Source organism: Hyla sarda, chromosome 4 (assembly GCF_029499605.1).
Source record: "Hyla sarda isolate aHylSar1 chromosome 4, aHylSar1.hap1, whole genome shotgun sequence".
Taxonomy (NCBI): Eukaryota; Metazoa; Chordata; class Amphibia; order Anura; family Hylidae; genus Hyla; species Hyla sarda.
Window position 1 is genome coordinate 369,611,906 of NC_079192.1, and position 24,913 is coordinate 369,636,818.

The 24,913-nt window shown below is 45.4% G+C and overlaps 2 protein-coding genes across 8 annotated transcripts in view; one reads left to right on the forward strand and one right to left on the reverse strand.

Moving 5' to 3' along the window:
- C1QTNF2 (C1q and TNF related 2) overlaps positions 1-24,913 on the forward strand; it is a 113,478-nt gene that overhangs the window by 79,096 nt on the left and 9,469 nt on the right. The window contains exons 1-2 of one of the 7 annotated variants that reach the window (XM_056516697.1): positions 14,909-15,082; positions 15,300-15,344. The exons of 4 other annotated variants lie outside the window; for them this stretch is intronic. In XM_056516697.1, the coding sequence (XP_056372672.1) occupies positions 15,305-15,344 (40 nt within the window). In that variant the 5' untranslated portion in view covers positions 14,909-15,082; positions 15,300-15,304. Of the gene's footprint in view, positions 1-2,247; positions 2,421-14,908; positions 15,083-15,299; positions 15,345-24,913 lie in introns of those variants that run through there. 2 more of the 7 variants (XM_056516696.1, XM_056516699.1) reach the window with 2 other exon arrangements.
- SLU7 (SLU7 homolog, splicing factor) overlaps positions 1-24,913 on the reverse strand; it is a 61,295-nt gene that overhangs the window by 35,671 nt on the left and 711 nt on the right. The window lies entirely within an intron of this gene.

The following is a 24,913-nucleotide window of genomic DNA, read 5'->3' on the forward strand; positions in this document are numbered from 1 at the left end:
AGAAGAATATTCGAGCTGATGCTCTTTCCAGGTCTTCTGATGTACAAGACCGAGAATCTCCTCCTCAGCATATTATTCCTCCTGAGCGTCTCATCCCTGCAGCGCCAGCTAATCTTCAGCATCTGCCTCCTGGAAAGACTTACGTGTCTCCCCGTTTAAGGCTCCGAGTCTTGAAATGGGGCCATTCCTCTCTTCTGGCTGGTCATTCTGGAACTCGTAGGTCCTTACAGCTCATCTCCAGACAATATTGGTGACCTAATTTAAGACAGGATGTCGTTGATTTTGTCTGTTCCTGTTTGGTCTGTGCCCGCGATAAGACCCCTCGTTCTAAACCTGCAGGTCTTCTTCAGCCTTTGCCTGTTCCAGAGCTCCCCTGGACCGATATTTCTATGGACTTCATTACTGACCTTCCATCTTCCAGAGGCAATACTGTCGTTTGGGTGGTAGTGGACCGATTTTCTAAAATGGCTGATTTTGTGCTGCTGCCTGGACTTCCATCTGCACCGCAGCTTGCTAAACTGTTCCTTTGCCATATCTTATGTTTGGATGGTCAGCCCTCACATATTGTATCTGACCGTGGAGTCCAGTTTGTCTCTAAGTTCTGGCGGGCCCTCTGCTCACGTCTCCAAGTTAAGCTGGATCTTTCCTCAGCCTACCACCCTCAATCCAATGGACAGGTTGAGAGGGTGAATCAGGTATTGGGAGACTATCTTCACCATTTAATTTCTGCTCGTCAAGATGACTGGGTCGATTTACTTCCTTGGGCAGAGTTCTCATACAATCATAAGAATTCTCAATCTACTGGAACTTCGCCTTCTTCGTAGTTTATGAACTTCATCCTCGTCCTCCTCTTCCTTTATCCTCTTCTTCTGGAGTTCCTGCGGTTGATGAGCAAGTACGGAACTTTTCCACCTTCTGGCAGAAGACACGTTCTTCTCTTTTGCATGCTACATGTCGAATGACGTCTCAAGTGGACAAGAAAAGACTTTCCCCTCCCGAGTTCTCTCCTAGTGACAAAGTCTGATTGTCTGCCAAGTATATCCGCTTTAGAGTACACAGTTATAAACTGGGCCCTGGACTATCTTGGTCCCTATAAAATCAAGAAACGTTTAAATCCTGTGGCCTATTCTCTCCATCTGCCGTCCTCTCTCCGAATCACGAATTCCTTCCATGTCTCCCTCTGGAAACCTGTCATTCACAACCTCTTCTCTAAAAAAGACATTTCACCTACTCCCATCTCTGGTACCTCTGATGTCTATGTTGTAAAACAGATTTTTCAGAGGAAAACGCTTTTAGCTTGTGGATTTGGAAGGATTCGGTCCGGAGGAGAGATCTTGGGAGCCTGAAGAAAATATCCTGGACCGTGATCTACTCAGTAAATTTCTGAACCACAAAAGGAGGGGGAGACCAATTGTTACCAGCAATACTGAAATAAGGTTCTCTCATAGTGAAAATACAAAGAACTTAATAACCTATTAATAATGTAACAGACAAATTGATGTAAGACAAATTTTAGCCAGATTAGATCTTAAGCTATCAATACTTCTGTGGCTAAAATATATCTTTTTATGTTCCAAAAAAGTAACTTCCATGTGGAAAAAGTGCCCACCTGCAGCATTTGCAACATCGAAAGCCCCCACAGAGCCCCAGTCCCCCCCCCCCCCCCCCAACTGGTTGTAGATGCTGAATGTGGTTGGAAAGGCAAAACCAGACGGAGGGTGCTAGGGAACCTTCATTCTTGATATACTGTAATTGCAGATCCTAGAGATGTGACTCGCATCTATTGGACATCTATGGTACATCCTATGGATATACCATAGATGTCCCAGATGGGGAATACGCATTGAATATGAAGGTAGAATAGACTCATCTATGCAGATGTTCTCTGCTTTAAGCTAATATGTTAAAATTAAAAAAGAAAGCACATTTCTTAGGCACTTCAACCACATTTATTAATAAAAATAGAAAGTAGAATTAAAAAAAATTTAAAAAAAGAATAAATAATAAAACACTAAACTGAAGTTTCTTTTGGCTATATAAATGATCATAATGGTTAAACGCATAAGGGATGAGAATATAAACTAGATACATTGTTACTTTGTGCTGGAATGTATATTAGTTCTATAGTATGGAAGGGGTCAGCATACTCTCCAGCCATCTGTTTAGAAGTCTGATTTCCTTTGTGACGTAGCGAGTAAAGGGAGCCCAAAGCCAATTACAACATTAGAAAAATATGTTTTGGCAAAGGCAAATGAAAAAGTTCAGACTGAGGAGAAGCCGAGAGAATAGGAGCAGATGAGAATGACTGTACATCTCATCCCCAAGACAGCCTGACAATGCCAGACACCCTCATCAGCTGAAGGGTCTCACCAGCTACATGAGTGGGCCACACAGTGGAAGCGACCAGCTGTCCTGTGTATGTAAGTACGACACTATATATGCAGCGTTCAGGGAGAAGGTAGGGAGCAGCCAGTATGATGTCATAAGTAGAATAGAGTGCACAACATGTATTATTTAGTGATTTCTGGATCAGTGGTAGATTCTTTATTTAGGTGTACTAGGACTTTAAAGGAGACTTCGATCAAGCCAAATTCTACAGAATGTGCATGTGTATCACAGCCCCACTGATTTCTATGCCAGCAAGCTGAGATATAGAACCTTCCACAACTTACTGGCGGGATTATCAGCTCACAGACAACCACTGGTAACAGTAACATGTCTGAAGATACATTTCAACACTCAAACAAAACAACACTACTTATGGGAAGATAGGGGAAGAAGTTTTGGTTGTTATAAGGAATTTCCATTTCCAAGCATGACCTTACGAATATATTGTGTTTTTTTTTATATCTGTATGTGGCTGACAGCGTGCTGCAACTGGGTTGTGCTGGACACCCATATAACTTCTCCAGGAATGCCCAGGTTGTGTTGATTTGTTGTCAAATTTCAATATTTGCCTTTTATGCTGTCCATGTATCTATCGATCTATCTATCTATCTATAAATAGAAGGAGAGCAGCACCCTAGGCAAACAAGGATCGTTGTCACGCAGAGTCCAGACCCGGGTCAGGGATCCATATGTAAGCAAAAAATTGGAAATATCCGCAGCACACTGAGTAGTAAAATCCAAAAAAAGTTTTTATTCCATCACAGTGAGGGTGTCCAGAACAAATGTTGTTCTGGACACCCTCACTGTGATGGAATAAAAACTTTTTTTGGATTTTACTACTCAGTGTGCTGCAGATATTTCCAATTTTTTTTTTCTATCAATCTATCTATCTATTACTTATCTATCTAGTACATCAGTATCTAACAGTATCTATCTATCCATCCATCTATCTGCAGACAAGAATTTTCCGATACTTACAGATTTGGAAGGTTTAAAGTGGTACTCTGCTGGAAAACATTCTTTTTTTTAAATAAGCTGGTGCAATAAAGTTAAACAGATTTGTAAATTACTTCTATTTATAAATCTTAATCCTTCCAGTACTTATCAGATGCTGTTTACTACAGAGGAAGCTCTTTTCTTTTTGAATTTCCTTTCTGTCTGACCACAGTGCTCTCTGCTGACACCTCTGTCCATTTTAGGAACTGTCCGGAGTAGGAGCAAATCCCCATAGCAAACCTCTCCTGCTCTGGACAGTTCCTAAAATGTACAGAGGTGTCAGCAGAGAGCACTGTGGTCAGACAGAATGGAAATTCAAAAATAAAAGAACTTCCTGTAGAGCATGCAGCAGCTGATAAGTACTGGAAGGATTAAGATTTTTAAATATAAGTAATTTACAAATCTGGTAAACTTTCTGGAACCAGTTGATTTAAAAAAAATTTTTTTGCAGTGGAGTAACCCTTTAACTTTCCCCTCTATTTTAATTACCATGATATTCTAGAATAACCCCTTAAAGGGGTACTCCACTGGGAAATATTTATTTTTATCAGCTGGTGGCAGAAAGTTATACAGATTTGTAAATTACTTCTATTAAAAAATCTTAATCCTTCCAGTACTTATCAGCTGCTAAATGCTCCACAAGAAGTTATTTTCTTTTTGAATTTCCTTTCTGTCTGACCACAGTGCTCTCTGTTGACACCTCTGTCCATTTTAGGAACTGATCAATACAGAGAGGTTTGCTATGGGGATTTGTTCCTACTCTGGACAGTTCCTAAAATGGACAGATGTGTCAGCAGAGATCACTGTGGTCAGACAGAAAGGAAATTAAAAAAGAAAATAATTTCCTGTGAAGCATATAGCAGCTGATAAGTACTGGAAGGATTAACATTTTTTAATAGAAGTAATTAACAAATCTGTTTAACTTTCTGCCACCGGTTGATAAAAAAAAAATGTTTTCCAGTGGAGTACCCCTTTAAATACAATGTAAAATGTTAAATATAGGCATATTACGGGTGTATATTAAAGGAGATATCCAGTGGTGAAAAACTTATCCCCTATCCTAAGGTTAGGGGATAAGTTTCAGATCGTGGGGGAGTCCGACCTCTGGGGCCCCCCGCGATCTCCTGTACGGGGCCCCGACAGCCTGTGGGAAGGGGTGTGTTGACCACCGCACGAAGCAGCGGCTGACACGCCCCCTCAATATAACTCTATGGCAGAGCCGCAGCGCTGCCTTCCGCAATCTCCAGTTCTGCCATAGAGATGTATTGAGGGGGCGTGTCGGACGCTGCTTCGTGCAGTGGTCAACACGCCCCCTTCCCGCTGGCTGTCGGGGCCCCGTACAGGAGATCGCGGGGGGCCCCAGCTGTCGGACCCCCCACAATCTGAAACTATCCCCTATCCTTAGGATAGGGGATAAGTTTTTCACCACTGGACTACCCCTTTAAGCAGTGGTGGGGGCTGCTAAAGATTAAAAAGATAAAATATACAGCTTATAGTTCTCTGGCTCTATGGCTCCTCCTCTGCCACCTGACACCGGAATGATGCTGGCAGATGCTGGTAGAATTGTGCTTTAAAACCAGTGGTCCCCAAACTGTGGCCCTCCAGATGTTGCAAAACTACAACTCCCAGCATGCCTGGACAGCCAACGGCTGTCCAGGCATGCTGGGAGTTGTAGTTTTGCAACATCTGGAGGGCCACAGTTTGGGGACCACTGTTTAAAACAGTCCTAGGCTAACAAAGGAAGGATTATCATGGACATTGAGTAAAGGATAGGCCATCAATGAAAAAGTCCACAAAATCTCTATTAGGGAGATTTATCAAAACCTGTGCAAAGGAAAAGTTGCCCAGTTGCCCATAGCAACCAATCCTTTTTCTATTTTTAAAGAGACCTGAAAAATGAAAGAAGCGATCTGATTGGTTGCTAGGGGCAACTGGGTAATTTTTCCTATGCACAGGTTTTGATAAATCTCCCCCTATATCTAAAAATTTGACATGTTATGTTTTCTCTATGGCAACTCTTGAAAGGATGCAAGTAGAGATGAGCGAACCTACAGTAAATTCGATTCGTCACAAACTTCTCGGTTCGGCAGTTGATGACTTTTCCTGCATAAATTAGTTCAGCTTTCCGGTGCTCCGGTGGGCTGGAAAAGGTGGATACAGTCCTAGGAAAGAGTCTCTTAGGACTGTATCTGTTACGCCGAGCGCTCCGGGTTCCCGCTCCTCCCCGGAGCGCTCGCTTCACCTCCTCCGCTGCAGCGCCCCGGTCACGTCCTCTGACCCGGGGCGCTGCGATCCTGCTGCTAGCCGGGATGCGATTCGCGATGCGGGTAGCGCCCGCTCGCGATGCGCACCCCGGCTCTCCTACCTGACTCGCTCCCCGTCTGTTCTGTCCCGGCGCGCGCGGCCCCGCTCCCTAGGGCGCGCGCGCGCCGGGTCTCTGCGATTTAAAGGGCCACTGCGCCGCTGATTGGCGCAGTGGTTCCAATTAGAGTTATCACCTGTGCACTCCCTATATTACCTCACTTCCCTTGCACTCCCTTGCCGGATCTTGTTGCCTTAGTGCCAGTGAAAGCGTTCCTTGTGTGTCCCTTGCCAGTGTTTCCAGACCTTCTGCCGTTGCCCCTGACTACGATCCTTGCTGCCTGCCCCGACCTTCTGCTACGTCCGACCTTGCTTCTGCCTACTCCCTTGTACCGCGCCTATCTTCAGCAGCCAGAGAGGTGAGCCGTTGCTAGTGGATACGACCTGGTCACTACCGCCGCAGCAAGACCATCCCGCTTTGCGGCGGGCTCTGGTGAAAACCAGTAGTGGCTTAGAACCGGTCCACTAGCACGGTCCACGCCAATCCCTCTCTGGCACAGAGGGTCCACTACCTGCCAGCCGGCATCGTGACAGTAGATCCGGCCATGGATCCCGCTGAAGTTCCTCTGCCAGTTGTCGCTGACCTCACCACGGTGGTCGCCCAGCAGTCACAACAGATTGCGCAACAAGGCCAACAGCTGTCTCAACTGACCGTTATGCTACAACAGTTGCTACCACAGCTTCAGCAGTCATCTCCTCCGCCAGCTCCTGCACCTCCTCCGCAGCGAGTGGCCGCTCCTGGGATACGCTTATCCTTGCCGGATAAGTTTGATGGGGACTCTAAGTTTTGCCGTGGCTTCCTTTCCCAATGTTCCCTGCATCTGGAGATGATGTCGGACCTGTTTCCCACTGAAAGGTCTAAGGTGGCTTTCGTAGTCAGTCTTCTGTCCGGAAAAGCCCTGTCATGGGCCACACCGCTCTGGGACCGCAATGACCCCGTCACTGCCTCAGTACACTCCTTCTTCTCGGAAATCCGAAGTGTCTTTGAGGAACCTGCCCGAGCCTCTTCTGCTGAGACTGCCCTGTTGAACCTGGTCCAGGGTAATTCTTCCGTTGGCGAGTATGCCGTACAATTCCGTACACTTGCTTCAGAATTGTCCTGGAATAATGAGGCCCTCTGCGCGACCTTCAAAAAAGGCCTATCCAGCAACATTAAAGATGTTCTGGCCGCACGAGAAATTCCTGCTAATCTACATGAACTTATTCACCTAGCCACTCGCATTGACATGCGTTTTTCTGAAAGGCGTCAGGAACTCCGCCAAGATATGGACTCTGTTCGCACGAGGCGTTTCGTCTCCTCGGCTCCTCTCTCCTCTGGTCCCCTGCAATCTGTTCCTGTGCCTCCCGCCGTGGAGGCTATGCAGGTCGACCGGTCTCGCCTGACACCTCAAGAGAGGACACGACGCCGTATGGAGAACCTCTGCCTGTACTGTGCTAGTACCGAACACTTCCTGAGGGATTGTCCTATCCGTCCTCCCCGCCTGGAAAGACGTACGCTGACTCCGCACAAAGGTGAGACAGTCCTTGATGTCTACTCTGCTTCTCCACGTCTTACTGTGCCGGTGCGGATGTCTGCTTCTGCCTTCTCCTTCTCTACAGTGGCCTTCTTGGACTCTGGTTCTGCAGGAAATTTTATTTTGGCCTCTCTCGTCAACAGGTTCAACATCCCAGTGACCAGTCTCGCCAGACCCCTCTACATCAATTGTGTAAATAATGAAAGATTGGACTGTACCATACGTTTCCGCACGGAGCCCCTTCTTATGAGCATCGGATCTCATCATGAGAGGATTGAACTTTTGGTCCTCCCCAATTGCACCTCGGAGATTCTCCTTGGACTTCCCTGGCTTCAACTTCATTCCCCAACCCTGGATTGGTCCACTGGGGAGATCAAGAGTTGGGGGTCCTCTTGTTCCAAGAATTGTCTAAAACCGGTTCCCAGTAACCCTTGCCGTAACTCTGTGGTTCCTCCAGTAACCGGTCTCCCCAAGGCCTATATGGACTTCGCGGATGTTTTCTGCAAAAAACAAGCTGAGACTCTACCTCCTCACAGGCCTTATGATTGCCCTATCGACCTCCTCCCGGGTACTACTCCACCCCGGGGCAGAATTTATCCTCTCTCTGCCCCAGAGACTCTTGCCATGTCCGAATACGTCCAGGAGAATCTAAAAAGGGGCTTTATCCGTAAATCCTCCTCTCCTGCCGGAGCCGGATTTTTCTTTGTCTCCAAAAAAGATGGCTCCCTACGTCCTTGCATTGACTACCGCGGTCTTAATAAAATCACGGTTAAGAACCGCTACCCCTTACCCCTCATCTCTGAACTCTTTGATCGCCTCCAAGGTGCCCACATCTTCACTAAATTGGACTTAAGAGGCGCCTATAACCTCATCCGCATCAGAGAGGGGGACGAGTGGAAAACGGCATTTAACACCAGAGATGGACACTTTGAGTATCTGGTCATGCCCTTTGGACTGTGCAATGCCCCTGCCGTCTTCCAAGACTTTGTCAATGAAATTTTTCGTGATCTATTATACTCCTGTGTTGTGGTATATCTGGACGATATCCTAATTTTTTCTGCCAATCTAGAGGAACACCGCCGGCATGTCCGTATGGTTCTTCAGAGACTTCGTGACAACCAACTCTATGCCAAAATTGAGAAATGTCTGTTTGAATGCCAATCTCTTCCTTTTCTAGGATATTTGGTCTCTGGCCAGGGACTACAGATGGATCCAGACAAACTCTCTGCCGTCTTAAATTGGCCACGCCCCTCCGGACTCCGTGCTATCCAACGCTTTTTGGGGTTCGCCAATTATTACAGGCAATTTATTCCACATTTTTCTACCATTGTGGCTCCTATCGTGGCTTTAACCAAGAAAAATGCTGATCCCAAGTCCTGGCCTCCTCAAGCAGAAGACTCCTTTAAACAACTCAAGTCTGCCTTTTCTTCGGCTCCCGTGCTCTCCAGACCTGACCCTTCCAAACCCTTCCTATTGGAGGTTGATGCCTCCTCAGTAGGAGCTGGAGCTGTTCTTCTACAAAAAAATCCTTCCGGGCATGCTGTCACTTGTGGTTTTTTCTCTAGGACCTTCTCTCCAGCGGAGAGGAACTACTCCATCGGGGATCGAGAACTTCTAGCCATTAAATTAGCACTTGAGGAATGGAGGCATCTGCTGGAGGGATCAAGATTTCCTGTTATTATCTACACCGACCACAAGAACCTCTCCTACCTCCAGTCGGCCCAACGGCTGAATCCTCGCCAGGCCCGGTGGTCTCTGTTCTTTGCCCGATTTAATTTTGAGATTCACTTTCGTCCTGCCGATAAGAACATTAGAGCCGATGCTCTCTCTCGTTCCTCGGATGCCTCAGAAGTTGATCTCCCTCCGCAACACATCATTCCACCTGACTGCCTGATCTCCACTTCTCCTGCCTCCATCAGACAGACTCCTCCAGGAAAGACCTTTGTTTCTCCACGCCAACGCCTCGGAATCCTCAAATGGGGTCACTCCTCCCATCTCGCAGGTCATGCGGGCATCAAGAAATCTGTGCAACTCATCTCCCGCTTCTATTGGTGGCCAACTCTGGAGACGGATGTTGGGGACTTTGTGCGAGCCTGCACTATCTGTGCCCGGGATAAGACTCCTCGCCAGAAGCCCGCTGGTTTTCTTCATCCTCTGCCTGTCCCCGAACAGCCTTGGTCTCTGATTGGTATGGATTTTATTACTGATTTACCCCCTTCCCGTGGCAACACCGTTATTTGGGTGGTCGTTGATCGATTCTCCAAAATGGCACATTTCATTCCTCTTCCTGGTCTTCCTTCTGCGCCTCAGTTGGCTAAACAATTTTTTGTACACATTTTTCGTCTTCACGGGTTGCCTACGCAGATTGTCTCGGATAGAGGGGTCCAATTCGTGTCTAAATTCTGGAGAGCTCTCTGTAAACAACTCAAGATTAAATTAAATTTTTCCTCTGCATATCATCCCCAGTCCAATGGACAAGTAGAAAGAATTAACCAGATCCTGGGTGATTATTTGCGACATTTTGTTTCCTCCCGCCAGGATGACTGGGCAGATCTCCTTCCATGGGCCGAATTCTCGTATAACTTCAGGGTCTCTGAATCTTCCTCCAAATCCCCATTTTTCGTGGTGTACGGCCGTCACCCTCTTCCCCCCCTCCCTACCCCCTTGCCCTCTGGTCTGCCCGCTGTGGATGAAATTTCTCGTGACCTTTCCATTATATGGAGAGAGACCCAAAATTCTCTCTTACAGGCTTCTTCACGCATGAAGAGGTTCGCGGATAAGAAAAGAAGAGCTCCCCCCGTTTTTTCCCCTGGAGACAAGGTATGGCTCTCCGCTAAATATGTCCGCTTCCGTGTCCCTAGCTACAAGTTGGGACCACGCTATCTTGGTCCTTTCAAAATTCTGTGTCAAATTAATCCTGTCTCTTATAAACTTCTTCTTCCTCCTTCTCTTCGTATCCCTAATGCCTTTCACGTCTCTCTTCTCAAACCACTCATCCTCAACCGTTTTTCTCCCAAATCTGTTCCTCCCACTCCTGTTTCCGGCTCCTCGGACGTCTTCTCGGTCAAGGAGATTTTGGCTGCCAAAAAGGTCAGAGGAAAAAATTTTTTTTTAGTAGACTGGGAGGGTTGTGGTCCTGAAGAGAGATCCTGGGAACCTGAGGACAACATCCTTGACAAAAGTCTGCTCCTCAGGTTCTCAGGCTCCAAGAAGAGGGGGAGACCCAAGGGGGGGGGTACTGTTACGCCGAGCGCTCCGGGTTCCCGCTCCTCCCCGGAGCGCTCGCTTCACCTCCTCCGCTGCAGCGCCCCGGTCACGTCCTCTGACCCGGGGCGCTGCGATCCTGCTGCTAGCCGGGATGCGATTCGCGATGCGGGTAGCGCCCGCTCGCGATGCGCACCCCGGCTCTCCTACCTGACTCGCTCCCCGTCTGTTCTGTCCCGGCGCGCGCGGCCCCGCTCCCTAGGGCGCGCGCGCGCCGGGTCTCTGCGATTTAAAGGGCCACTGCGCCGCTGATTGGCGCAGTGGTTCCAATTAGAGTTATCACCTGTGCACTCCCTATATTACCTCACTTCCCTTGCACTCCCTTGCCGGATCTTGTTGCCTTAGTGCCAGTGAAAGCGTTCCTTGTGTGTCCCTTGCCAGTGTTTCCAGACCTTCTGCCGTTGCCCCTGACTACGATCCTTGCTGCCTGCCCCGACCTTCTGCTACGTCCGACCTTGCTTCTGCCTACTCCCTTGTACCGCGCCTATCTTCAGCAGCCAGAGAGGTGAGCCGTTGCTAGTGGATACGACCTGGTCACTACCGCCGCAGCAAGACCATCCCGCTTTGCGGCGGGCTCTGGTGAAAACCAGTAGTGGCTTAGAACCGGTCCACTAGCACGGTCCACGCCAATCCCTCTCTGGCACAGAGGGTCCACTACCTGCCAGCCGGCATCGTGACAGTATCCACCTTTTCCAGCCCACGGTTGCACCTGAAAGCTGAACTAATTTATGCAGGAAAAGTCATCAACTGATGAGCCGAGAAGTTCGTGATGAATCGAATTTACTGTAAGTTCGCTCATCTCTAGATGCAAGTAGTAAATATGGTGCAGAAGTTTGATTCTGGCAATGTAACTTTCCAGCTACATTGGCTGATGATCTCACAGGCCTGATGCCAACCTTCAAGGGGAATGGTAGTCCTCTAGGCTTCCTTCACCATATGACGGGCAAGGGACCCCGGCCTACAGAGAAAGCCTGGTGTAAAAAAAATACAGGGGAATATAATGCATAATAAGGCAGCCAGAAATGTATCGCTGTCACCGTTTGTGCAGGGCACTATTATTTATGGCGGGGCAGCTAACTGGCATTGTTAGGGTATGTTCACACTTCCAAATGTCCATGCAGAATTCCGCCTGAATATTCCACACAGACATTCCACTGCAGCAGAGTCCCATTGATTTCAAAGGGATTCTGCTGAACTATGCACATGGCGGAAATCCCAATTCTGGCATCAGCATGAAGAATAGACTTGTCTATTCTTTCTGTTGATTCTGCTCGGAAACGTATTGTCATCTATGAGACGCCGCATTTCCGAGTGGAGTTAGTGCCGGCTGGATTACTTATATGTGCGGAATGTCCGACATTCCACACATTTTCCTACTGTGTGAACATACTCCTATGGGGTTACTCTGGGGGAGTTTCTAATGAAAGTAGGCACACTTGTCTTAATGGAGACTTGGGTTACATAGAAAAAAAATCCATAAATCAAAAGGGGTACTCCGGTGAAAAACTTTATTTTTTTTTTTAAATCAACTGGTGCCAGAAAGTTAAACAGATTTGTAAATTACTTCTATTAAAAAATCTTAATCCTTCCTGTACTTATTAGCTGCTGAATACTACAGCGGAAATTCTTTTCTTTTTGAAACACAGAGCTGTCTGCTGACATCACGAGCAGAGTGCTCTCTGCTGACATCTCTGTCCATTTTAGGAACTGTCCAGAACAGCATATGTTTGCTATGGGGATTTCCTTTTACTCTGGACAGTTCCTAAAATGGACAGAGATGTCAGCAGAGAGCACTCTGCTCATGATGTCAGCAAAGAGCTCTGTGTTTCAAACGGAAAAGAATTTCCACTGTAGTATTCAGCAGCTAATAAGTACAGGAAGGATTAAGATTTTTTAATAGAAGTAATTTACAAATCTGTTTAACTTTCTGGCACCAGTTGATTTAAAAAGAAAAGTTTTTCACCGGATTACCCCTTTAAATCTTCCTAAAAATAATTCCATAGGTAAGTAGGGAAAAAAGATATTGTTATTCCCAAACAACCCCTTTGTATTATAGGTCATATGTTTCTTTTTACATATGTTTCTGGTGACAGGTTTTCTGTAGACTTTGAGGAGATTTTTGGTCATCTTTTTTATTTCTCCAGAGATTTTTAGCATTTAGATTTGGCATCTATCAATGGAAAATATTATATTAAATCCAGACAGTTTAAAGCCACGAGTTTTAATAAGTGTCTGTTTTTACGACAGAAATAGACAGACCATCCACACATGGATGCTGCTTCACATATTCTCTCCTTCTGGGGAAACAGAAAATTGAGCTGCAAACTAATAGAATGGGTATAAAATGTGCTGCAAACTATAAATGGATGCAGACAGTTCAGTAGCTAGGCCAGTGTTTCCCAACCTGGGTGCCTCCAGCTGTTTCAAAACTACAACTCCCAGCATGCCCGGACAGCCATTGGCTGTCCGGGCATGCTGGGAGTTGTAGTTTTGCAACAGCTAGAGGCACCCTGGTTGGAAAACACTGAGCTAGGCACATCTTTACCTAGGGCAAAGTAACATTTGCTTCTGTGGTGTCCCAGTACCGTATTGCATACCTAGTGTAGTTGGTCCCCAAAGTCAGAGTAACTACGCTCAGGTAGGGTCCCCCAGGTGGGACAGCTCCTAGTCGCCTGTTCTCTACTCTAATTCTATACTGTTGATACATGTACATATTTAGAAATAATGTATATTAAATATAATGTATAGTACTTACCTTGTTTAGCGTCGCAGGACCTTCGGTCATGTAACTATGTTAATATCCTCTATGGTATGTTGGAGGACCTTTGGAGGTCCTTGGGTCACATGTTACCCATAATCCTTTGTAATGGGTATTGACACAAGTATTGGACCAATTAGCACTAGTCCAACCCCTGCTGTAGCCAATTATCGCTCTCTTGGGTTGCTGCTCACGTGGATGCCAGACTAGCAGGACGGATCTGCGCAACTTGCAAAGACATGCTAGGCCTGAAAACCTACCGGCCTCAGCGGAACTTAAACCGTGAGTTCTAAACTACCCCTGCTAAAGCTAGCGTGACTACTGGACCGCAGCTAAATCCTCTAAATCCAGTGGAACAGCGCATATTATCCTAAAGACTCTAAATTGCTAAAGTTCCAACCTTTGTCAATCTCCAAAGAAAGCTTGCATGTATAGCAACTGTTCCGGTTATGAAGCTTGCATAAAATCTTCAGTAAAAGTTACAACTGTTTCAGCAAACTCTCCGGTTGTGGATATTTCATTATTATCTACCTCCCTATTGCTCTTGGGAACAGTGGTGGTAGGACAAGCATTACTGAGGAGCCCTCACCCTGGCATCACGAATAGCAAGGGTTAACAAGCACCCTTTAGTCACTGCACAGCTTCACTCCCCATACCCTACTCCCCCAGGCTATCACACTTCCCTAGCGTTGTGCCTAAATACCCTGACCAAGGCAAAGTACAGTAGTTTGTTGGCACAACCCTGGCTATGCCCCTGTGTGGATACAATCTGAGATGTAATGCCATTGTGAGCAATGCATATCCCAGTATAATATATGGTAATCTCATTTACATTTTCTTGTTCAAGAATTTTTAAAAATAACTAATAAAGCTGGAGAATTTTTAACAGAGTTTCTAACCTGGATGCCAGATCTTTTTCTATTATGTTATGGGTTCCCCTCCCCCTAGAATATGGCATGAGGCGATCAGCTGATCAGCGGGTCTAACTCCTGGCACCCCTCACATACCGCTGATTGACCAACCACAATGGGAATCACTAGTACTAAGCTGGTTCCCATTTTGTCTAATAGTGGGGGGGGGGGGGGGGGTCTCAAGAAGGACTCTTTGTTGTTCATAGGCTCTAATAAAGCATATGACAGGAGTTGTCTTAAAGTGGTATTCAAAAAAAATTTTTTCCATATCAACTGGCTCCAGAAAGTTAAACAGATTTGTAAATAACTTCTATTAAAAAATCTTAATCCTACCAGCCAGATAGGTTTGCTATGGGGATTTGCTCCTACTCTGGACAGTTCCTGAGACAGACAGATGTGTCAGCAGAGAGCACTGTTGTCAGACAGAAAAGTACAACTCAAATTCAGCAGCTGCTAAGTACTGGAAGGATTAAGATTTTTTATAGAAGTAATTTACAAATCTGTTTAAAGGAAATCCGTCACCTGCACTAACCTATCGGTACCGACAGTGCAGGTAACACTGATGACAACGGTACTCACCTTGTCCCGTTCCGTGGCGGGGATCTTCGGTAATCTCCTCCATTAGCTCCGGGCATCCGGCTTGGGGCATGGGTGGAGCTTACAAACCTCACCGTTGCTGTTTTCTCACAGCGGGACCCAACAGGGAGCAGCATCGGTGACATCACTAAGCTCCGCCCATTCCCCAAACCGCTGCTGCTCTCTGCTGAGTCTCGCTGTAAGAGAACAGCAGCGGCAACGTCAGTAAGCTCCACCCGTGCCCCAAGCCGGATGCCTGGAGCTGGAGCTAACGGAGGAGATTACTGAAGATCCCCACCACGGAACGGGACAAGGTAAGTACCGTTGTCATCAGTGTCACCTGCAATATCTGTCGGTACCGACAGGTTAGTGCAGGTGACACTGGTAACAGATTTCCTTTAACTTTCTGGAGTCAGTTGATATGAAAAAAAAAATGTTTTTTTTACTGAACTACCCCTTTAAGGAAACAGTCACTTAAATGCATCTTTATTGAAAGAATCAAACAAATAAGCTTATTTTTTGTGTTTCCAGATCCTATGCAGACCCAACTTTCTCCATGGTTACAGACTACAGAATGTAAGTTAGCTAGAAGTTGGGCAGATGAAAGAGAAAACATGACTGCAGGATCAAACTAGACAGGGTTATTTGTTGTCTGTAACCATGGAGACTCATAGGTCTGCATGGGAGCTGTAGACACAAGACAGTGAGATATTTTTAATGACGGCTACTTGCTTCATTTTCAGTTTTAAGTTATTAGCTCGATGGGGGAGATTTATCAAAACCTGTCCAGAGGAAAATTTGCCCAGTTGCCCATAGCAACCAATCAGATTGCTTCTTTCATTTTGCAGAGGACTTGTTAAAAATGAAAGAAGCAATCTGATTGGTTGCTATGGGCAATTTTTCCTCTGGACAGGTTTTGATAAATCTCCCCCTTTATGCTTTTGCATTTTTATTTGTAAGTCATTGTTCTCGAAAAGTAATTTCCATGATATAGAATCCATGCCAGGAATGTTGCACATATGTGCAGAATTATAAATCTGAACTTATTCTTAATAGGTTCTCCCTGAGTACGCCCATATATCGTATAAGGAGGACACATCTGGGCCTCTGCTTTCAATTTTCTCTCTTGAATTTAGAGAACGCATGTTTTCAATTATGTCTAGTCCATGACACTTGGGGAGAAATCCTTGCAAACTAGAGCTGAGATAAAAATCAGTCATGTTCTTGCCTAAAAAACACGGACATGGGGGGTAGATCAATTCCAGTCTTTTTGTGTATCAGGAACTTAACCTTCATTAAGTAAGACTGAGCTATAGTGCCAGAAGATGTGACTTAAAGAGGTTGTACAGGCAAAGTGTTTTTTCCAGGGAGGGGTTGATTAAAAAATAAAAACAACACACACACACCTACCTTTCTTATTCCTGCGCCATTGTATCACAGAGCTCTGGTACCTACTGCACAGTGCTTCAGGGACATGACACCACATGCCTGCTCAGTGGCAGGACATCGCTGCGGCTGCTGGTTGCATGAGCAGGCGTGTCATTTCAGAACATGCAGGAGTCTCTAACTAACTTAAAAAAAAAAATATTATATATATATATATATAAATAGTAAAAACCATAAAAGGAAATTAAACAGAAAAATTATAATAAAAAATAACACCTAGCTGACCCTAAAATATTGGGATGGGAATTGTAAATCTGTGCCAGTGTTATGTTTAGACACTTTGGAGTTAAATACCTGTGTGTAAGAACTATTTTCCTTGTTTGTAGTTCAGACTGAGGTCTTGGAAGCATGGAGCCAAATCTGAGACCGATCATTCATTCAGTTACATCAACAATACCCTGCTATGCCCGAGCTAGAGTGGGTTCCAAGGCAAACCTGGACAAGTGCCAGGACCCCTGCCCCTGGGGGGCATAGCCATGCAGCCACTGGGTGCTTTGCACAGTGCATTCAAATGTAAACGCATCCTAAGGACGCACTCTTAAAGGGGTACTCCGGTGAAAACCTTTTTTCTTTTAAATCAACTGGTGGCAGAAAGTTAAACATATTTGTAAATTACTACTATTAAAAAATCTTAATCCTTCCAGTACTTATTAGCTGCTGACTGCTACAGAGGAAATTCCTTTCTTTTTGGAACACTGATGACATCATGAGCACAGTGCTCTCTGCTGACATCTCTGTCCATTTTAGCAACTGTGCATAGCAGATGCATAGCAGATGCATAGCAGATGCATAGCAGATGTATGCTAAGGGCAGCATGGTGGCTCAGTGGTTAGCACTGCTGCCTTGCAGTGCTGGGCACTTGGGTTCAAATCCCACTAAGGAAAACAATAAATAAAGTGTTAATATTTTTATAATAACGTCAGCAGAGAGAACTGTGCTCGTGATGTCATCAGAGAGCATTCCAAAAAGAAAAACATTTCCTCTGTAGTATTCAGCAGCTAATAAGTACAGGAAGGATTAAGATTTTTTAATAGAAGTAATTTACAAATATGTTTAACTTTCTGCCACCAGTTGATTTAAAAGAAAAAAGGTTTTCACCGGAGTACCCCTTTAACCCCTTAAGGACTCAGGGTTTTTCCGTTTTTGCACTTTCGTTTTTTCCTCCTTACCTTTTAAAAATCATAACCCTTTCAATTTTCCACCTAAAAATCCATATTATGGCTTATTTTTTGCGTCACCAATTCTACTTTGCAGTGACATTAGTCATTTTACCCAAAAATGCACGGCGAAACGGAAAAAAAAATCATTGTGCGACAAAATCGAAAAAAAAACGCCATTTTGTAACTTTTGGGGGCTTTCGTTTCTACGCAGTGCATATTTCGGTAAAAATTACACCTTATCATTATTCTGTAGGTCCATACGGTTAAAATGATACCCTACTTATATAGGTTTGATTTTGTCGCACTTCTGGAAAAAATCATAACTACATGCAGGAAAATTTATACGTTTAAAAATGTCATCTTCTGACCCCTATAACTTTTTTATTTTTCCATGTATGGGGTGGTATGAGGACTCATTTTTTGCGCCGTGATCTGAAGTTTTTATCAGTATGATTTTTGTTTTGATCGGACTTTTTGATCACTTTTTATTCATTTTTTAATGATGTAAAAAGTGACCAAAATACGCTTTTTTGGACTTTGGAATTTTTTTGCGCGTACGCCATTGACCGTACGGCTTAATTAATGATATATTTTTATAGTTCGGACATTTACGCACGCGGCGATACCACATATGTTTATTTTTTATTTTTTTACACTGTTTTATTTTTTTTATGGGAAAAGGGGGGTGATTCAAACTTTTATTAGGGAAGGGGTTAAATGACCTTTATTAACACTTTTTTTTTACATTTTTTTTGCAGTGTTATAGGTCCCATAGGGACCTATAACACTGCACACAGTGATCTCTAATGCTGATCACTGGCGTGCATTAACACGCCTGTGATCAGCATTATCGGCGCTTGACTGCTCCTGCCTGGATCTCAGGCACGGAGCAGTCATTCGTCGATCGGACACCGGGGAGGCAGGTAAGAGCCCTCCCGGTGTCCGATCAGCTGTTCGGGACGCCGCGATTTCACCGCGGCGGTCCCGAACAGCCCGACTGAGCAGCCGGGTCACTTTCACTTTCACTTTAGAAGCGGCGGTCAGCTTTGACCGCCGCTTCTAAAGGGTTAATACCGCACATCGCCGCGATCGGCGATGTGTGGTATTAGCCGCGGGTCCCGGCCGTTGATTAGCGCCGGGACCCACGCGATATGATGCGGGATCGCGGCGCGATCCCGCTTCATATCGCGGGAGCCGGCGCAGGACGTAAATATACGTCCTGCGTCGTTAAGGGGTTAAATGCGACACCCAGCTTTGGCCTGAGCATAGATCCATTGGCTCCTTGCACTGTCACTTACTCTTGTGGCTGCTGGCAGCATTATGCCTGCAGTCACAAGAGGCTGCATATCTGCTCCTCTGTGCTGTGGTACACACAATGACATCATCATGCACCTTCAGAGCAGGGAGGAAGAGAATTGACAAGAGGACTGCGCAGGACCCAGGAAGGAGAATAAGGGTGAAAGGGCGCAACTAACTACGGTGTGGGTAACTACCTATGAAGGAAGAAAACTACCTAAACACTGATATAGTATATGGTGCAACATTCCGGGAGTTGGAGGATTGGTTGGATAAATAACGCCCATTGTATGGCCGGTATTTTTGATATAAAAATACTGGCAGGGTAGCCAAAATACCGGCTGTGCCGGTAAAATACCGTACATACAGTTGGCAACCCTATTAGACACTAGCAAATATAACGTACACACAGAAGAGATAGGAAAGCCATATTACCTCACCCGGCCTGTAAGGGATATGACGCCCTAGATATACACCTTAATGTTGCTCTATATATTTAACTAAGGAACTGAATTATTTCTTATTCCTTAATAAAGATCTTTGAATGCAATTCTTCATAAGCTGGATCCTTGTTAATAACAGAGCAAGGCAGACCAGCTGTTAGAAAGTAGGGGCCCACACATTCTTTGTGCATTTCCTTATCAACCTTTGTTTAGAGGCATCATCAGAATGTCAACATGTCAGAAGAAGAATCTGTATGCTGACACAACTAGAGAGAAATATCTTCCCGTATTTTCTGTCCAGCGGCACGTTCTCCTGTTACTAGTCCAGCTGTGATTGATTTCGCAGAATACCTGGGACCGCATGTTACTAGTATGCTAGGCAGTAGGATCACATCTGTCAGGCACCCATGAGCGTATGGTTATGTTCACATGTTACAGATTTGTAGTGGTAAATCCAGCCTTTTTTTATTTTATTTTTTTAAAGAATCAGTGTTATTTATGGATTTGTATGAGCATTATTGTCAATAATTTGGCTATTCCTAAACTCTTCTGCATCCTTAATTTTTCTCTGCATCACAGATTAAAATCTGTGCACAAAATTCTCAACGCGTGAGAAAGGGGTTGCGGACACTACATCCATGCATTGAAAATTGATTGTCCTTGGATCTGGTATTGATTTTGTTTAGGAAAATCACACCCTTAGGTGCATCGTATTTAGAGAGCCCCTTCTAACTATTTAGTTACATAGTTAATAAGTAAAAAAAAAAAAACAATACATTTTCCAGTGAAAAAACATCCAGGCCCCCTTTAAACTTGTTTATTGAGTCAGCCATCACAACATCGTGTGACAGAGTTCCATAGTCTCACTGCTCTTACAGTAAAGAATCCCTGCCTGTGATAATGGTGAAACTTTCATTCTTCTAGATGTAGAAGATTCCCCGTTGTCATGGCCTAGGAATAAAAAGATCACTAGAAAGATCTCTGTACTGTCCATTCATATGTTTGTACATTGTGATCAAATCCCTACTAAGACGTCTTTTCTCTAAACTAAATTACCCCAAGCTTGATATCCTGTCTTAGTCCTGTAACCTTCCCATACCACCGATTACCAATACCACCTTTGACACTCTCCTCTGCACCCTCTCCAGTTCGGCCATGTCCATTTTATATACAGGTCCCCAAAATTGGACACAATACTCCATATGTGGTCTGACTAGTGATTTATACCGAAGCAAAACTGTCCTTGTCACGTGCCTCTATGCCCCTCTTGATACATCCCATGGCTTTGTTAGTCTTGGCAGCAGCTGCCTGACACTGGTCACTAAGGTGGTGTTTACTGTCCACCAGTCCCCCCCCCCCCCCCCCCAAGTCTTTTTCAATAGAAGTTTGACCTAGTGTCTTATTATTTAACACATAATTGTACATTTTATCTTAAATGTATCCACATTAAATAGAATTTGCCATGTCTGTCTGTGCCCAAGCCTCCAGCTTCCCCAGATCCCTCTGTAATATTATGTCATCTTCCTCTGTGGTGATCACCTTACTCTGCAAATATTGAAATTCTACTTTGTAATCCTTCTATAAGGTCATTAACCCCTTAAGGACCAAGGGCGTACAGGTAAGCCTTTGCTCCCTGATACTTAAGGACCAAGGGCGTACCTGTACGCCCTTGGGAATTTGGATCCCTGCCGCGCGCCGGGCGGGGACCGGACGGAGGTGACTGCTGATATCTATCAGCAGGTATCCCGCACAAATGCCCAGGGGGGTCATTCACACTTGCGATTTGCACCGATTCCGGGTCATACGGGTCTATGGTGACCCGGAAAATAAGGGGGATCACCGTTGTCCAAGACACCCACGATCCCCCTGAAGGGATAGGAGTGAGGTGGCAGGGGTGCCACCCCTCCTATCCCTGCTATTGGTGGTCTAGACGCGACCACCAATAGCAGATTGGGGGCAGGGGACTTTACTTTCGGTTTCCCCGTTCTGCCCACCCACAATAGGCGGGGCAGAGCGGGGAACCAACAGAGGACCGGCGCCGACATCCACTTACCCCGCGTGCGAGGCTGCGGGCGGCGATCGGTGGAGGAGATCGGAGTCCGGCGATGTCATGCGGCTGGCTCCCTGCATCCGACGGAAGCCGGTAAATTGCCTAGCAACATCTGGAGGGTACAGTTTGAGACCACTATACAGGTCTCTAAACTGTAACCCTCCAGATGTTGCAAAACTACAACTCCAAGCATGCCCAGACAGCTGTTTGGGCATGCAGGGAGTTGTAGTTTTGCAACAGCTGGAGGGACACAGTTTGGATATCACTGGCAGTGATCTCTAACTGTGGCCCTCCAAATGTTGCAAAACTGTAACTCCTAGCATGCCCAAACAGCAGTTTGCTGTCTGGGCATGCTGGGATTTGTAGTTTTGCAACAGCTGGAGGTCCACAGTTTGGAGATTTCTAAATTGTAGCCCTACAGATGTTGCAAAACTGCAAATCTCAGCATGCTTAAACAGCAAACAGCTGTCTCTGCATGCTGGGAGTTGTTGTTGCGTACCTCCAGCTGTTGTATAGCTACATGTCCCAGAATGCCCTTTGGCGATCAGTACATGCTGGGAGTTGTAGTTTTGCAACAGCAGGAGGCACACTGGTTGGAAAATATTGAGTTAGGTAACAGAACCTAACTGAAGGTTTTCCAACCAGTGTGCCTCCAGCTGTTGCAAAAGTACAACTTCCAGCATGCACGGTCTGTCAGTGCATGCTGAGAGTTGTAGTTTTGAAACAGCTGGAGGTTTGCCCCCCCCCCCCCCCCCCATGTGAACGTACAGGGTACATTCACACGGGCAGGTTTACAGTAAGTTTCCTGGTTCAAGTATGAGCTGTGGGAAATTTTTCGCCGCAGCGCATACTCCTAGCGGTAAGCTCACTGTAAACCACCGCCAGTGTGAATGTACCCTAAAAACACTACACTACACTAACACATAATAAAGAGTAAAACACTACATATACACCCCCTTACACTGTCCCCCCCCGTCCCCCCAATAAAAATGAAAAACGTATTGTACGGCAATGTTTCCAAATGGAGCCTCCAGCTGCAACTCCCAGCATTTCCGGACAGCCACTGACTGTCCAGGCATGCTGGGAGTTTATCAACAGCTGGAGGCACCCTGTTTGGGAATCACTGGTGTAGAATACCCCTATGTCCACCCCTATGCAATCCCTAATTTAGTCCTCAAATGCGCATGGCGCACTCTCACTTTGGAGCCCTGTCGTATTTCAAGGAAACAGTTTATGGCCACATATGGGGTATTGCTGTACTCGGGAGAAATTGCACTAAACATTTTGGGGGCTTTTTCTCCTTTTAGCCCTTATGAAAAAGAAAAGTTGGGGTCTACACCAGCCTGTTAGTGTTAAAAAAAAATAATTTTTACATTAACATGCTGGTGTTGTCCTTTACTTTTTATTTTCACAAGAGGTAAATGGTAAAAGACCCCCAAAATTTTTTTCACAAGAGGTAAAAGGTAAAAGACCCCCAAAATTTTAAAGTACGGAAATAACCCATATGTGGGCGTAAAATGCTCAGCGGGCGCACAACAAGGCTCAGGAGTGAGAGCACACCATGTACATTTGAGGCCTAAATTGGTGATTTGCACAGGGGTGGCTGATTTTACAGCGGTTCTGACATTTTTCTGGCAAAAAAATAAATACCGACATGTGACCCCATTTTGGAAACTACACCCCTCACAGAAAGTAACAAGGGGTATAGTGAGCCTTAACACCCCACAGGTGTTTGATGAATTTTCATTAAAGTTGGATGGGAAAATGAAAAAAAAAAATTTCATTTTCACAAGGGAAAATAGGGAAAAAGCCCCCAAAATTTGTAGCCCCATTTCTTCTGAGTAAGAACATACCCCATATGTGGATGTAAAGTCCTCTGCTTGCGAACTACAATGCTCAGAAGAGAAGGAGCGCCATTGGGATTTTGAAGAGAAAATTTGTCTGGAATTGAAGGCCACATGTGTTTACAAAGCCCCCATGGTACCAGAGCAGTGGACCCCCCCAACATGTGACCCCATTTTGTAAACTACACCCCTCATGTAATGTAATAAGGGGTACAATGAGCATTTACGCCCCACAGGGGTCTGACAGATTTTTGGAACAGTGGTCTGTGAAAATGAAAAATTTTATTTTTAATTTGCTCAGCCCACTGTTCCAAAGATCTGTCAAATGCCAGTGGGGTGTAAATGCTCGCTGCACCCCTTATTCCATTCTGTGAGGGGTGTAGTTTCCAAAATGGGGTCACATGTGGGGAGGTCCACAGTTCTCGCACCACGGGGGACTTTGTAAACGCACATGGCCCCTGACTTCCATTCCAGACAAATTCACTCTTCAAAAGCTCAATGGCGCTCCTCCTCTTCTGAGCATTGTAGTTCGACCGCAGAGCACTTGACGTCCACACATGGGGTATTTCCATACTCAGAAGAAATGGGGTTACAAATTTTGGGGGTAATTTTCTCCTATTACCCCTTGTAAAAATGTAAAATTTGGGGAAAAAACAGCATTTTAGTGCAAAAAATTTTTTTTTCATTTACACATCCCACTTTAACAAAAAGTCGTGAAATACCTGTGCGGTGTTAAGTTTCACTGTACCCCTTGCTACGTTCCTTGAGGGGTGTAGTCTCCAAAATAGTATGTCATGTGGGTATTTTTGCTGTTCTGGCACCATAGGGGCTTCCTAAATGCGACATGCCCCCCCCCCCCCCCAAAACCATTCCAGCAAAATTTGCTTTCCAAAAGCCAAATGTGACTCCTTCTCTCCTGAGCATTGTAGTTCGCCCGCAGAGCATTTTACATCCTAACATGGGGTATTTCCATACTCAAAAGAGATGGGGTTACAAATTTTGGGGGGCATTTTCTCCCATTACCCTTTATAAAAATGGTAAATTTGGGGAAAAAACAGCACTTTAGTGAAAAATTTAGTTTTTTCATTTACACCTCCGACTTTAACGAAAAGTCGTCAAACACCTGTGGGGTTTAAAGGCTCACTGGAACCCTTGTTACATGCCTTGAGGGGTGTAGTTTCCAAAATGGTATGCCATGTGGGGTTTTTTCTGCTGTTCTGGCACCATAGGGGCTTCCTAAATGTGACATGCCCCCCAAAAACCATTTCAGAAAAACTCACTCTCCAAAATCCCATTGTCGCTCCTTCCCTTCTGAGCCCTCTACTGCGCCCGCCGAACACTTGACATACACATATGAGGTATTTCCTTACTCGAGAGAAATTGGGTTACAAATTTTTCTCCTTTTACTCCTTGTAAAAATTCAAAAACTGGGTCTACAGAGAGCTTCAAAGTTAGAAAAATGCTAAATTTTCAATTTTTTCATAAAATTTCAGCATTTTTCACCAAGAAAGGATGCAAGTATCGACAAAATTTTACCAATAACATAAAGTAGAATATGTCACTAAAAACAATCTCGGAATCAGAATGAAAAGTAAAAGCATCCCAGAGTTATTAATGCTTACAGTGAAAGTGGTCAGATGTGCAAAAAACGCTCTGGTCCTACAGTGAAAATTGGCCTGGTCCTTAAAGGGGTTCTCCGGTGCTTACACATCTTATCCCCTATCCAAAGGATAGGGGATAAGATGCCTGATCGCGGGAGTCCCGCAGCTGGGGACGCCCGTGATCATGCACGCGGCACCCCGTTTGTAATCAGTCCCCGGAGCGTGTTCGCTCCGGGAATGATTACCGGCGACCACAGGGCCGGCGGCGTGTGATGTCACGCCCCCGCCCCCGTGTGACGTCACGC